Raw genomic sequence first — 12,964 nt, 5'->3', positions numbered from 1 at the left:
AAGAAATGATTTCCCTGACTTGATGCCTTCTCCCTCTTTGCTCCCAGAGGAAAAACAGTCATATAAATATCCCAGCGTTCAGCACAGGCACGAAATCTTTCTGACTTTTGCATCTAACATCATCAGGCAACTACAGGCTATGGAAGATACAGTGCCCCTTTGGTCATACCCCTTTGCAACCTCTCTTTTCTCTCCAACTTCACCATAAATCAGGCAGCCCCTTCTGAGCTTACTTACCATGTTAAAATAGCCTTACCTCCTTGGAAAGGGAAACTTTCCTTGCTTCAGCCTAATCCCTGCCCCAGAACTGACCTGGTCAAATCTCCCATGGATAGTCACCCTCCAATCCTGTTCTAAACTTCATCAAGAATTATCTGCCAGGGGTGCCTGGGTGGCATAGTCAGTTAAGCGACCGACTCTTGGTCAGGTCATGATCTCACGGTTTGGTTTGTGAGTTTGAGCTCTAGTCCAGCTTCACGCTGATGGCGAGGAGCCTGCTTGGGCTCTCCTTCTCTCTGCCCTCCCCTGCTTGTACTCTCTCTCTCTCTTTCTCAAAATGAATAAGTAAACTTAAAAAAAGAAGATTAAAAAAAGAAAAGAATTACCTGCCACTCGCCTTGGCTCATAAAAACACAGTGGAGCCTGACTGGTTTTCCAATAGACACTTCTGGCTGTAAGATCCTCTTTTGCACGAGGTTCTTTCAACTATGCTGTGCTATCAAAAGAAGCATTTATCTGGCTGCTTGAACAATACAGACCCCTGGTTTTCTCCTGTCCTACCCTCCATCCCTATAAATGACTCTATCAATAATCAGACTTAAAAAGGAATATTTTGCCACTCCCACAGGATGTATTTTTGCCCATGCCTACAAGTGGCAACCTTGAACATTTACCTGCCTAGATAGTCAGAAAATAACAGGACAATATCTCCTAGGTTATTCAACTTCTCCCTTCACTATACTTCAGTTGGTCACAGGGATCTCTCCTGCCCCGAACACGTACCATAGACACAAGAGAATTCTATCCATTATAAATGACTACCCAGATGATGACTCCTCCAAATAGGAAGACAATGGCTATGGACATTCTCAGGACTGTGACCTCCCACAGGGTACAACCCTAATGAAGGAATGGATTTTGGGATCCCTTTTTGGAATCCTTTTTTCTGGCAGGATCTGCTGCAAATGAAGTCATGGTTAAGAATCTGCCCTGGACTGTTGATAGAATAGCCAGATCTGGGGGAGCCTGGGTGGCTCAGTTGTGTAAGCAATCGATTATTTCAGCACAGGTCTTGATCTAGGGTTGTGACACAGCTGGGCTTGGACCCTACTTAAAAAAAAAAAAAAAAGAAGAAGAAGAAGAAGAAAAGAAAAAGAATAGCCCGATCCACTGCTAAGGCCATTAGAGCTCAATGGTCTCTAGATTCCCTTGCCTGAGATGTATAAGACAACAGAAGGAATTTGGATTACTTCCTGGCTGTGGACCAGTCTGTGCCATCACCAATACTTCTGCTGCACCTAGATTAACAACTTTTAACAGGCTGAATTGGAGAGTTAAACTTGCCATCATTAAAAGGAGGATTTCCAGCCCTCTAACTCAGTTTAATTTTAAGTTTTCAGATCTTTTCAGTTAACTCCCCACAGGACTTCCCTGCTAAGATCTGGATTACAAATGATCATATTTATTATTGTTCTTGTGTGATCCTTTTTAATTATAATTACTTTACTGATGCTTTGTAGGTCACCCTGTTGTTTGACCACCAAGACGTCGAAATTATGGACACACTGAGGCTTAAAATGATCAACAACGGCTATCCATTTGCAACCTCTGAAAATAAGTCAATTATCAACTTCATGGACTTCTGAGATGAGGACAATGCCTAAGACTTGCTTCCTGAAAACCACTTTGTTGCTGTGACTATATGCTCTCAGTGACATTTTATAACATTTCATTTTCCCTCCTGTGGGGCATGACCTTCTAGGAATGAACCTTCCTAAATAAGTGGACCACAGATGATGTGGTCCCCAGGAAGTAGGGTGGGGAGCGCAGCAAAGAATGCATATATAAGTTGTTAGCCCAGCCTCGGGCGATTGAATCTGGGTGTGTCGCTATGGTGATGGGGGCCGGCCTGCTTTTTCGTCTGCTATTGGCTGGGTACTCGGGGCCGGGATATAAGCCAGCAGCGAGTAACAGCACTCACTGTGTACGCGCACCCGGCAAGGGCAACGCTTTGCAGGGCGGCGCAGCTCAGCCGACCGGATCCGAGTGCAGAAGGGCGGACTCCTCGAGAGGCCGGCGGTGGCACCATGGAGAACGGGTGAGACGAGCACCAGGCCCGGGGAACCCGGGAGGTCCCTGGGACAGGGAATGGCTGTCAGTGAGACCTGGAAGCCCGGCACCTGGGCCCCGGAGGGAGCCAGGAGAGAGAGCGAGTGCTCTGCAGCTGTAGAGACGCCGCCTGGCGGGGGGAGCCTGTGTCGCGGCTGGGCGGCCGAGCATGAGGCGGCGAGCCACGGCCGGGGTGCACGCTGGAATCGGGTAGCGGTGGCGCTCCGGGAGCAGGAAGGGGACACGTGTGGTTCCGTGTACTTATTTGTGCGTGTGCGCACTCACTGAAGTGCACGTTGTAGGGGAGGCGTATTCCCTGTCTCCCAGCCACCCCAATCGGCAGCCGGGGAGAGGTCAACCCGCTCTGTGCTTTTCACTCCCCTTTGAGGAGTCTAAGTAAAGCTGCAACGTTCTTTTGGTGTCGGTATCTGGAGTTCCTCTTTCAGAGGAGAGATATCTGAAATTCCTCTCAGCACCTCTTTTCCCTCCAGTTTGGAGATCCAATTAAAGTAAGTTGGGCACAGGGCGCCTGGCTGGCTGAGTTCTCTGAGTATGTGACTCTTGATCTCAGAGTCGTGAGTTCAAGCCTCACATTGGTTGCAAGAAAAAAAAATTTTTTTTATTTACACAAAATATTTTAATGTTTATTTTTGAGAGAGACTCGGCGTGAGCTGGGGAGGGGCAGAGAGAAGAGGGAGGGAGACACAGAATCCCAAGCAAGCTCCAGGCTCTGAGCTGTCAGCACAGAGCCCAAGGCAGGGCTGGAACTCAAGTACTGCGAGATCCTGACCTGAGCTGAAGTCCCACACTTGACCGACTGAGTCAACCAGGCGGCCCTAAAAGACAAATTTTAAATAAGTTGGGGGATGAAGTCTCCAAGGAGAGAAGGAAATCCTTAATTGAACAAGTCCTATAAGCAGTTGCTACATATGCTAGGTGGCCAGGGCTCCCTACTTCTTTCATTTCTTTTGCACCTCTTGGGGATGCTCTTTGATTAACTTTTTACCATTTCATTGCTTCTCTCTCCAGCATCCTGTAGTTCCAGCTTCCCTGTCCCCACCCCTGTCCCTCACCCAGCTACTTCCCTGAGGGTAGCCTGTTGTAGAGTCATCTGGTTTCAAAGGTTCTAGTTTTGAAGAGAAGGCTTTCCTTTGGAGGCTTGGTTAGCTGTGTTCAGCTCTGTCACACCTCAGTTCCACTTGTCCCTCCTTCAACTTTTGATTTTTCCAGATGGGTGTTTGAGAATTGGACTGGAGTTGTGAGGAGTTCTGGGTTGGTTCTTGGGGATGTATGGGTATAGTTAATTGTATGTGGTTGGGATGTGTGGGTATGGTAAGCACATGTGGTTAGGTCTCTGAACAGCAAAGAGACCTCTGGGTGAAGAGATTGGAGATAGGAGAGGGCAGGGAGGAAGAATCAAGTGCTTTGGACTCTAACCCTGACAGTGGAGTCTAAGGTCTTTGGAACTTCCTGATAAATTTTTAGTTTTCAAACTGTATATATAAGACGGGGGGGGGGGGGTCAAGATAGGTGCGACCAATTACCTTCCTTTCTTTTTATCTGAGGAAGGAATTTGAAACATATTTATTTGCTTAGAAAGATAGAATTGAGACCAGAACCCAAGTTGAGTTCTGCCTTCCTCTAGACCAGAAGGAACTAAACCTGGTTTTTGAAACAGAATTACCTAGGACACTTGTTTAAAAAAAAAAAAATACAGATGCTAAGGATACTCCCCGGAATTATGGATCTCTAGGGGTGGGCTGAGAATTTGTATTTTCAACCAGATGCTGAAACAGTTCTGTTTTAGTCACTGACATCCAAAGTTGTGGACTCCTTCTGCTTTTTGGGGCTTGATTAGTCACTGGTCTTGAACTCCTCTTTGCAGTTCACTTGACAGGGATCTGTACTGGTCTGGGTATCCCAGATACAGGAATCTGGGAGAACCTACTGGCACACAGATTTCTACCATGGAGTGTTCCCATTGCTTTTTTTTTTTTTTTTTGGTCATCCAATAAGAGTGTCTGAAGAAGGAATTGGAGGGCAAAGGTCCAAAAGGAAATTGAGTTTATTCTTGCCCTCAGGGTAGTAAATAAATTTTGAGTGTCCTTATTGATAGGTAGGGTATGAGGATTATGCTGGGTTTGTCACTGCCCTAAGGAAGGTCTTAATCCCATTTTGAGTATACTCTTCAGCCTTCATCCTGAAACACAGCTCTTTCACTTTCTTCATTTGATTATTTCCCTGTACTTCTCTGTATACTTTTCTTTTTTTTTTTTTTATATCTTTTTTTTTTTTTTTTTTTTTTTTTTTTTTGTTTTATTATTCTTTTGTTTTGATTTTTTTTTTTTATTTTTTTTTTTTTTTTTTTTTTCTGGTTTTTGTATTTTTTTTTTTTTTTTTTTGTTTTATTTTTTTTTATTTAGATTTTTTTTTTGGTGTGTTTTTATTTTTTTTTTTTTTTGTCTTTTTTTATTTTTTTTTGATTTTTTTTTTTGTGGTTTTTTTTTTTTTTTTTTTTTGATTTTTTCCTTTCCCTTTTTTTTTTTATTCTTTCTTCACTGAAGGTCATTTAGTCTATGATGCCCTTGGAATGGGAGCAAAACTTAACCTTGATTTTCTTTTTTTCCTAGATTTACGTATGAAGATTATCAGAATACCGCAAAGTGGCTTCTGTGCCACACCAAGCACCGACCTCAAGTAGCAGTGATCTGTGGTTCTGGGCTAGGAGATCTCGCCAATAAATTAACTGAGGCCCAGAGCTTTGACTACAGTGAGATACCAAACTTTTCCCAAAGTACAGGTACTGGCAAAGTGGAGTGAGGGTTTGGACTGAGGGATATTAATGGGATTCTGATGAGAAGGCTGTGCTTTTACCAGGCCTGCACCTGACTATCCTGTATAGCATTTGACTAAAGACAACCTGTTTAAGAGAGGGAAAAGAGACCACTAAGAATCAGAATGACTTTAGATGGAACCTCCCCCAGTAGAAATTTCATAATAGGAGGGACATAGTGTGTGGCAATGGTAGCATATGAGGATCTATTTCTAGGCTGTAATGATTCCGAGCGCCTTGAAGCTCTGTAGCACCTCACGTGCACTCTCTTCCCCCATCCACACCATGGTCACCCACCACCTGCACACATCCGTCCCATTTCTTTCAGTCTGCATGTTAAATGGACAAAGTAGTGCCTGTAACTTCCTGGGACAAAGTCAAGTGACCCCTGTCCTGTGTCGTCCTGCCAGGTACAACCTCCCCAGCTCTAGCTCGTGTCCCAGGATAAGGCACTCGCTGGTGCACACCAACAAATGAACACACTGACCGTTTGAAGTGGGGAGAAAGCAATGTTCCCTGTGCCCCATGGAGCAATGACAGATCTGAGGGTAGCTTTCCAGCATCCTGATAACAACCAGAAAACTATAAGTCTGTGGTTTAGAAAAGGGCCAGGCATAGGGTATACCTGGCTGGCCCAGTGGGTAGAGCATGCAATTCTTGGTCTCAGGTGGTCGAGTTTGAGTCTCATGTTGGCGGTAGCCTTTACTGTAAAAAAAAAAAAAGCGGGGGGGGGCATGCCTTAAACTTCATGAGTAAGAAAAAGAATAATTCAGGGTAACACCGGAATCCTCACAGCTAATGTAAGATGAATTTTTGGGCAAGTAAAGGTTACCCCCAAAGTGACCCACCTACTTTGTGAGATGCTTGAGAATCACGATCTGTCCATCCCCTTTTAACACTGAAAAAGTAGACCGGTATGAAAGAAAAATGAGGTGGAGAAGGTGATTGTTTCCTATAAGTGATAACTTGGATTAACCCTGAGGGTTTATGGGTGTATGGTGGGCAATTCCCGGAGTGGCTCTGCACTGCCCTTCACTACTCTCTACTTCCCTTCACTATTCTCCAAGTTGGTTGAGTCTTTTTTTTTTTTTTAAATAACTTTAAAATGTTTATTATTTTTGAGAGAAAGACAAAGCACAAGCAGAGAGAGGGAGACAGGATCCCAAGCAGGCTGCAGGCTCTGAGCTGTCAGCACCGAGTCCTATGTGGGGCTTGAACTCACAAACTGAGATCATGTGCTGAGCCAAATTTGGGCACTTATCTAACTGAGCCTCCCAGTTTCCCCCTTGTTTTTTTTTTTTTTTTTTTTAAGTTACGTATTTTGAGAGAGAGAACAGGGGTGGGGGTGGGGTTGTGTAGAGAATGGGAGAGAGACTCCTAAGCAGGTTCTGCTGCCCTGTCAGCAAGGAGCCTGACTCAGGGCTGGATCCCAGGACCAATGAGATCATGACCTGTGCTGAAATCAAGAGACACCTAACAACAGACTGAGCCACCCAGGTCCCCCTGTCACTGCTCTCCACCCCTCCCATGTTGGCAGAATCTTTTATATTTACACTGACATTTTCTACTAATGGCTCATGAAACTTGTTAGGTTAACAACCATAGCCAGTTCTTTGGGAAAAAAAGGGATTAGGGGGACCAAGTAAAATAAGGACAAAGGTAGTTTATTTTGTTTACTTATTAATTCCAAGATAACTAACTTCCCATGATTTATCTATTAATTTTAAAAATGTCTACCTTCCTTCCGCTTTTCCCCAGAGAGTTAAGACTTTGCACAGATATTTTTCAAACCCTTAGGAGCAAGATTAGAAGACCAAAGCAGGGAGGTGGGGTGGGGGTTGGGTAAAGAAACATTAAAAAGGAGGGCAAAGAGCAAGGTTTTTTATGGGAAATAGCAATGACATTGGTCCTACCTGCCACTCCTCCCTCCCACTGAGAAGGGCACTGCACTAAATGATTAGTGAATTAATTTTTAAACTTCATCAGCCTATTTTTTATACTCAGGTTTTCCTAACCCTGTCACTTCTCCTCTATTACTGGTAATTTTTTTTTTTAAATAACTCTTGTCTCTGACTATCCCTGAACACTTCCTCTTGACTTTGGTCCTTCTCTCAAAAACCCAATCCCTAGGGGATAGGTTAGCTGCCTCCATTAGAGGAGAAATGCCAGATAAGAGAAATGGTAATAATGGTTATTATGTCCGTGTGGGGAGTTACTTTTGCATTCCCAAGCCACTGGAGCGCCCACTGGGGTCCTGTATTCCAGGAGGACTGTTTTGTGGGTCATCATGGAGAAGACTTGTATGGGTCCAAACTCAGCCCCTTTCCCTATTGTTCAGTAACCTCTTGAGGAAGCTAGAATATACTATGAACTCCCTTTTTCAAGAGTGAGGAGGAACATGGTTTAGGCAGGTTAATAATAAATAAGGATACACATTTTGAGAATTTTAAAATTTTTGGAAAAGTCTATAAGGACTCCATTTGCTGCATTTATTATTACCCACTTTTAATTTTTTTTTCTCACTTTTATCCTCATGGTAGTATGGCTTCCTCATTCTTTTGAACTTTCTTTAAAAAAAAAAAATCTTAAGGCTCCTGGTTGGCTCATTTGGTTGAAGCAACTTGATATTGGCTCACGTCATGATCCCGGGGTTGTGGAATAGAGCCCCCCAGGTCAGTCTCTAAGCTCAGCATGGAGACTCTTAAGTTTAAGCTTAAGATTCTTTTTGTCTCTCCCTCTGCAGTCCTCCCCACTCACACTCTTTCTCTCTCTAGAATTAAAAAACATAAACAATCTTTCTTGTGATACATGGTTCACATTGAACATCCTTACCCCATCACTCGAATCTCAGGATGTAGTTATATACTTATTTGTAAGCTTATGATTTATTCCTGTCTCCAACAGACTTCAGCTTTCTGAAAGTGGTGTTAGTAATGTCATCTTTTGCTTAATTATACCCTCTCAAATTGAGCACCATGAGTTGGCTTGTACTAGATGCTCCGGGGATATGTGTTGTATGAAAACATCATCCTGTTCTTTTTCTTTTCTGTTTTGTACACAGTGCCAGGCCACGCCGGTCGACTGGTGTTTGGGTTCCTGAATGGCAGAGCCTGTGTGATGATGCAGGGCAGGTTCCACATGTATGAAGGCTACCCACTCTCAAAGGTAAATCAGAGGCATAAGCCCAGTTGGATCCAGTGGGAAGAGGGAGAGAGTTCTTGGCTCACTTGATGATTTAGCTACCTGGGCTAGGATGACTTGGTCTCCTCCTTTCTCTTTCATGGTGTGTATCATGCATATACGTGTGGGTGGGTTGGTAAAATATTAAAGAACACTTTCTGATCTTTTATGTTTTGTTTGTAAGGTGACATTCCCGGTGAGGGTTTTCTCCCTTCTGGGTGTGGACACCCTAGTGGTCACCAATGCAGCTGGAGGACTCAATCCCAAGTTTGAGGTTGGAGATATCATGCTGATCCGCGACCACATCAACCTTCCTGGTTTCTCTGGTTTTAACCCTCTCATCGGGCCCAATGAGGAAAGGTATGTATCTTACGCTTCTTCTTTTTTTTTTTTAATAGTTGGGTACAATTTAAGAACCTGTCTGGGAGTCAGAACTCATGATGTTCCAATAATCTGAGACTCCAACCTGTGCCCTAGGTTTGGACTTCGTTTCCCTGCCATGTCTGATGCCTATGACCGGGATATGAGGCAGAAGGCTTACAGTGTCTGGAAACAAATGGGGGAGCAGAGAGAGCTGCAGGAAGGCACCTATGTGATGTTGGCAGGCCCCTCCTTTGAGACTGTGGCAGAGTGTCGGCTGCTGCAGAAGCTGGGGGCCGATGCTGTTGGTGAGAAGGGGAACTCGGGCTGGAGGCTTGACCTGGGAGGGGTCTGGTAAAATAGGGATGGAAAGGTATAAGACTGTAGACCTAGATTGTAAATTGGGAGAGGATCTGACTTAAGGAAGATTGAGTTTAACTGACTTTAAGGTGTTGAGGTTTGGTATGTTATAACATTAACTGTCCCTACCCAGCATCTAGGGCTTTAATGGCTATAATGCTAATGACCCATCCATGATTTGATGGGTTTTTTTCTTTAAATGTTTTTATTTATTTCTGAGAGAGAGAGAGAGAGAGAGACAGTATGAGTAGGGGAGGGTCAGAGAGAGAGGGAGATACAGAATCTGAAACAGGCTCCAGGCTCTGAGCTGGCTGTCAGCACAGAGCCCAACACAGGACTCGAACCCACGAACCGTGAGATCATGACCTGAGCCAAAGTTGGAAGTTCAACTGACTGAGCCGCCCAGGTGCCCCATGATTTGATGTTTCTAAGGATTGTTCTAAAAAATAGGTACCTCTGGCTGGAAGATGGAACCATATCGTTAGAACTGACGTCAAAATGACCAAAACAGATATAGAAATAAAGCATTGCAATGGTATTCCTTACAAGAAATGTGTAAGGGCGTGTGAGGCCCCACTCTTTTAAGCAATACAGATCATCCTAAGCTAGACAAAAAATAAGTATTTCTTTGTATGTTTTTGTTTTTCTTTTTTGAAATGTTAGATTGTCAATGAGGTAATCAATGGGGATGAGGGCAGAGAGTATAGAAGACTCATTTGAGGACCCTGACAGTTGTTTTCTCTCTCATCAGGCATGAGCACAGTACCAGAAGTTATAGTTGCAAGGCACTGTGGACTTCGAGTCTTTGGCTTCTCCCTCATCACTAACAAAGTCATCCTGGATTATGAAACCAAGGAGAAGGCCACTCATGAGGAAGTAATAGAGTCTGGGAAGAATGCTGCAAAGAAACTGGAACAGTTTGTCTCTACTCTTATGGCCAGTATTCCACTGCCTGGCAAAGGCAATTAACCAGCTCTGGAGAGGTCTGGCCTCTTCCTAATGGGATCCAAGTAGTAACTAAGTACTTTGGCTCCTTGCTGGGGTCATGTGCCTCTGCCCTTAAGTAATAGGAGAAAGGAGTGGAAGATTTCACCATTTCTTCCACCAGACCCTTCTGTGCTGGCTCCTCTTTTGCTTGGTTCTCCAAATAGTTTTTAGCCCTATTCTTCCCCAAGAGCTAGAGCCCAAGCCCTACCACACAGCCGTATATATGCCTTGGCTGTGATTTGGACTGTGCGAACTTGCGGCCCATTACCTACTGCTGTCTCTTTGAGATAAGATGATTTCACATTCCTGAAGACTTCAGTCTGGCTCACACAAGGGTCAGCTCGCCCAGTCTAATACCGCTTGTATTTTAATACGATTCATATTTTGAGAATAAAAAAGATGAAATCATTTCTTCACGTCTTGTGCATTTTGGGATAAGGCTTAGAGCACAGGCCAAGTTTGGCATGAAAGACTGAGATCGCATGTCCAGCGTGACTATCTGCTTCTGAGACGAGCCTCTAAGAACTGAGATGAGGTGGTGTGTGAGTGCAGGAAAGGCAAGGATGAAAGATACAGATGTTAGAAATGAAGAAGGAAGAGCTAACACCTGGCACAAGATGGCAGCTTTTCTCAGTTCAGTCTTGCCCCTGACCTCCTTCTGATTGTGCTGCTCCCCGTCTGCGCCCTCATGAATACCTGAACCCATTCATTGGTCTCAGCTGTTCCACGGTGCCTCCTTCTTTGTTAAGCCCTAACTGTTTCCTGTTGGCTTCCTTCTCCCTGCTGTAACTTCTGCCATAAGTTAAAGACAACCCAACATTCCTTCTCTGCATTCTGACGATGCTGTAGTGAATACCAGATACTAGGATACTACCTCTTTCTCTGCCAGCAGCCACTCCATGAAGATTAGAGTCCTGCCAGCCCCAGGCAAACCTGTGAGGTTGGCTCATACTTCTTAGAGCATCTTCTTTCCTCCTCTTGCTTCCTTTCTGGGTACTAGTCTTTCTCTTCACTTTTGCTCGGTCAGAACCTCCGTGTCACACAACATCCAGGTGTTGCCCTTTGTTGGTTCACTGCACTCTTTTCACTATCAGTTTCCATTCAGCTGGCTGGAAGGCACGTTTCAAAACCACACTACCCTCCCAGGCCTCTTTGCCTTTGGATAAAAGAGCTAGCTGGATGATCCTCGAGTAATAATGGCATTTCAATTTACAACAGGAAAGCTTTTAAAACCTCTTTTAAATCGTCCCTTGTTTGGTAACTGACGTACTTACCTGAGCCCAGCACAAGGAAAAAGCATTGTGGAGTGGCCCTGTCACCACCCCCACCAGCTCTACAACCCTACCCGGACCTTGAAACAATCTGCTAGCATCTGCCATTTGTCCATAAGCAGGCTGCTTTAGAGGCAAGCACTGTGTGCCCTTTATGTGTATATGCAATTTGTTCATCTAATGCGACGGTTTGTGAACTCTTTTAATCAAGTTATTCAATGACCTCCGTAACACTCAGCTAAGAATGTTAAATAGAGTCTATAATAATGCTTCTCTTTAACTGCCCTTCAGACTTCAGAGATATCTTTGTGAAACCATTAACCATTAATAAAAGACCGTATAGAATATTGGACACGTTACATGTAATGGGAACCCAAAAGAGAGATTAGTTATATACACTGAACCTTGAGAACTGGGTTGCAGAAGGGAAGTTTCATAGAAAACTTTTGAGTTCAGTCCTAAAAGATGGAGGCAGGAGAAGGATTTCACATGAGGTGAACTAAAGCACAGAGCTATAAAATGTAGGCATGTTTGTGGATCATTATCACAACAGGTGTGATTAGAACAGAGCACATGCAGGGTTCTAATGAGACATGGGCAAACTACTGGAAGTTACAAGAGAATGCATGTGGTGTTCGGCTCTCTTACCCCAATCTGGCTCCTGGTGAGATGGCTCAGGAATGAGAATGGTATCTGAAAAACATGTCCCAGAGAGACTCAAGTGGAATATTTAAGCACATCTCTAGCTTTTTAGACTTAGTAGATGGGTTTGGCCATTTACTCTCTAAAGGGCATCATAAATTTCATGATAGAATACTAGATTCAAGAAGACTATGCATTTATTGTCCTTAAGACTTTCTCTCCTCTCCCTACTCCACACTGTCTCTCTCTTTCTTCCCCTCCCCTACTAAAATAAATAAATACAAGTCTATGATAGGGATGGACATTAGTACTGTAAAAAAATAAAGGAATAGAGACAAAGAGATAATACCACTTCTGTCCCTTTAAAAGAAGGTGGGAGAGGCTACAGTTGTTCTTCCTGTGCTGTGCCCTATGGTCTAAATCTGATTTGGCTTAGATTTGTATTCATTTTGCAGGCATTTGCTTTTCAGAACTACTTTGTGTTTCTAGATGACATCTCTTGAACAAACACTGGCTCTCTGCCTGGTTTTTCTGTTATCGTAAACTTGGACTTTAATGAAAATGGAAAATTTCCAGTCCTTAATTGTTGTGACAGAATTTAGGTTTGGAAGATTTGGTACTGTTTGGAGTGAATCCTTATTCTCTGGATTGCAGGTCAAAGACCCCCTGCTCATCTATTTGGTTTTCATTTTTATTTCTGTTCTGAGTTTCATTTTAGGAAACTTATGAACTCTTTTGTCAATCTCTTTTTTTCTTATTTTCTTTCTTTTTTCTCTCTTATTAGTGTTTTTTTTTAAATGTTTATTTTTGAGAGACAGAGAGGGAGAGAGACAGAGTGTGAGCAAGGGAGGGGTAGAGAGAGAGGGAGACAGAATAAGTCCAGGCTCTCAGCTCAGGGCTGCCAACCCAGGTCCCCTTGGGAGCTCTAACTCACAAACCCTGAGATCATGACTGAGCCAAAGTCAGACACTTAACCCAGGAGCCCCTCATGTTTTTTGAAATA

At 43.7% G+C, this 12,964-nt stretch overlaps 1 protein-coding gene and 1 non-coding gene across 2 annotated transcripts; both read left to right on the top strand.

Moving 5' to 3' along the window:
- The first annotated feature begins 2,187 nt into the window (after positions 1–2,187).
- LOC120227649 (purine nucleoside phosphorylase) lies at positions 2,188–10,458 on the top strand. The gene is made up of 6 exons (XM_039225721.1): positions 2,188–2,317; positions 4,959–5,128; positions 8,223–8,326; positions 8,526–8,701; positions 8,819–9,009; positions 9,813–10,458. The coding sequence occupies exons 1-6, from the start codon at positions 2,307–2,309 to the stop codon at positions 10,028–10,030; spliced, it is 870 nt and encodes a 289-aa protein (XP_039081652.1). The 5' UTR covers positions 2,188–2,306; the 3' UTR covers positions 10,031–10,458.
- On the top strand, positions 5,896–6,046 carry LOC120227650. The gene has a single exon (XR_005527305.1). It is a non-coding gene; the product is annotated as a U12 minor spliceosomal RNA (small nuclear RNA).
- Positions 10,459–12,964: the final 2,506 nt, after the last annotated feature.

This window comes from Hyaena hyaena, unplaced genomic scaffold (assembly GCF_003009895.1).
Source record: "Hyaena hyaena isolate Hyena2069 unplaced genomic scaffold, ASM300989v1 scaffold_2661, whole genome shotgun sequence".
NCBI classification, from domain to species: domain Eukaryota; kingdom Metazoa; phylum Chordata; class Mammalia; order Carnivora; family Hyaenidae; genus Hyaena; species Hyaena hyaena.
The sequence above is the reverse complement of the archived record's forward strand: the minus strand, read 5'-3'. Positions and strand labels throughout refer to the sequence as shown.

Excerpts from the sequence above, each read along its gene's own strand:
- LOC120227649 (XM_039225721.1), top strand. Across the intron at positions 5,129-8,222 it reads AAACTTTTCCCAAAGTACAG|TGCCAGGCCACGCCGGTCGA; the intron begins GTACTGGCAAAG and ends TTTTGTACACAG. Across the intron at positions 8,327-8,525 it reads AAGGCTACCCACTCTCAAAG|GTGACATTCCCGGTGAGGGT; the intron begins GTAAATCAGAGG and ends TTTGTTTGTAAG.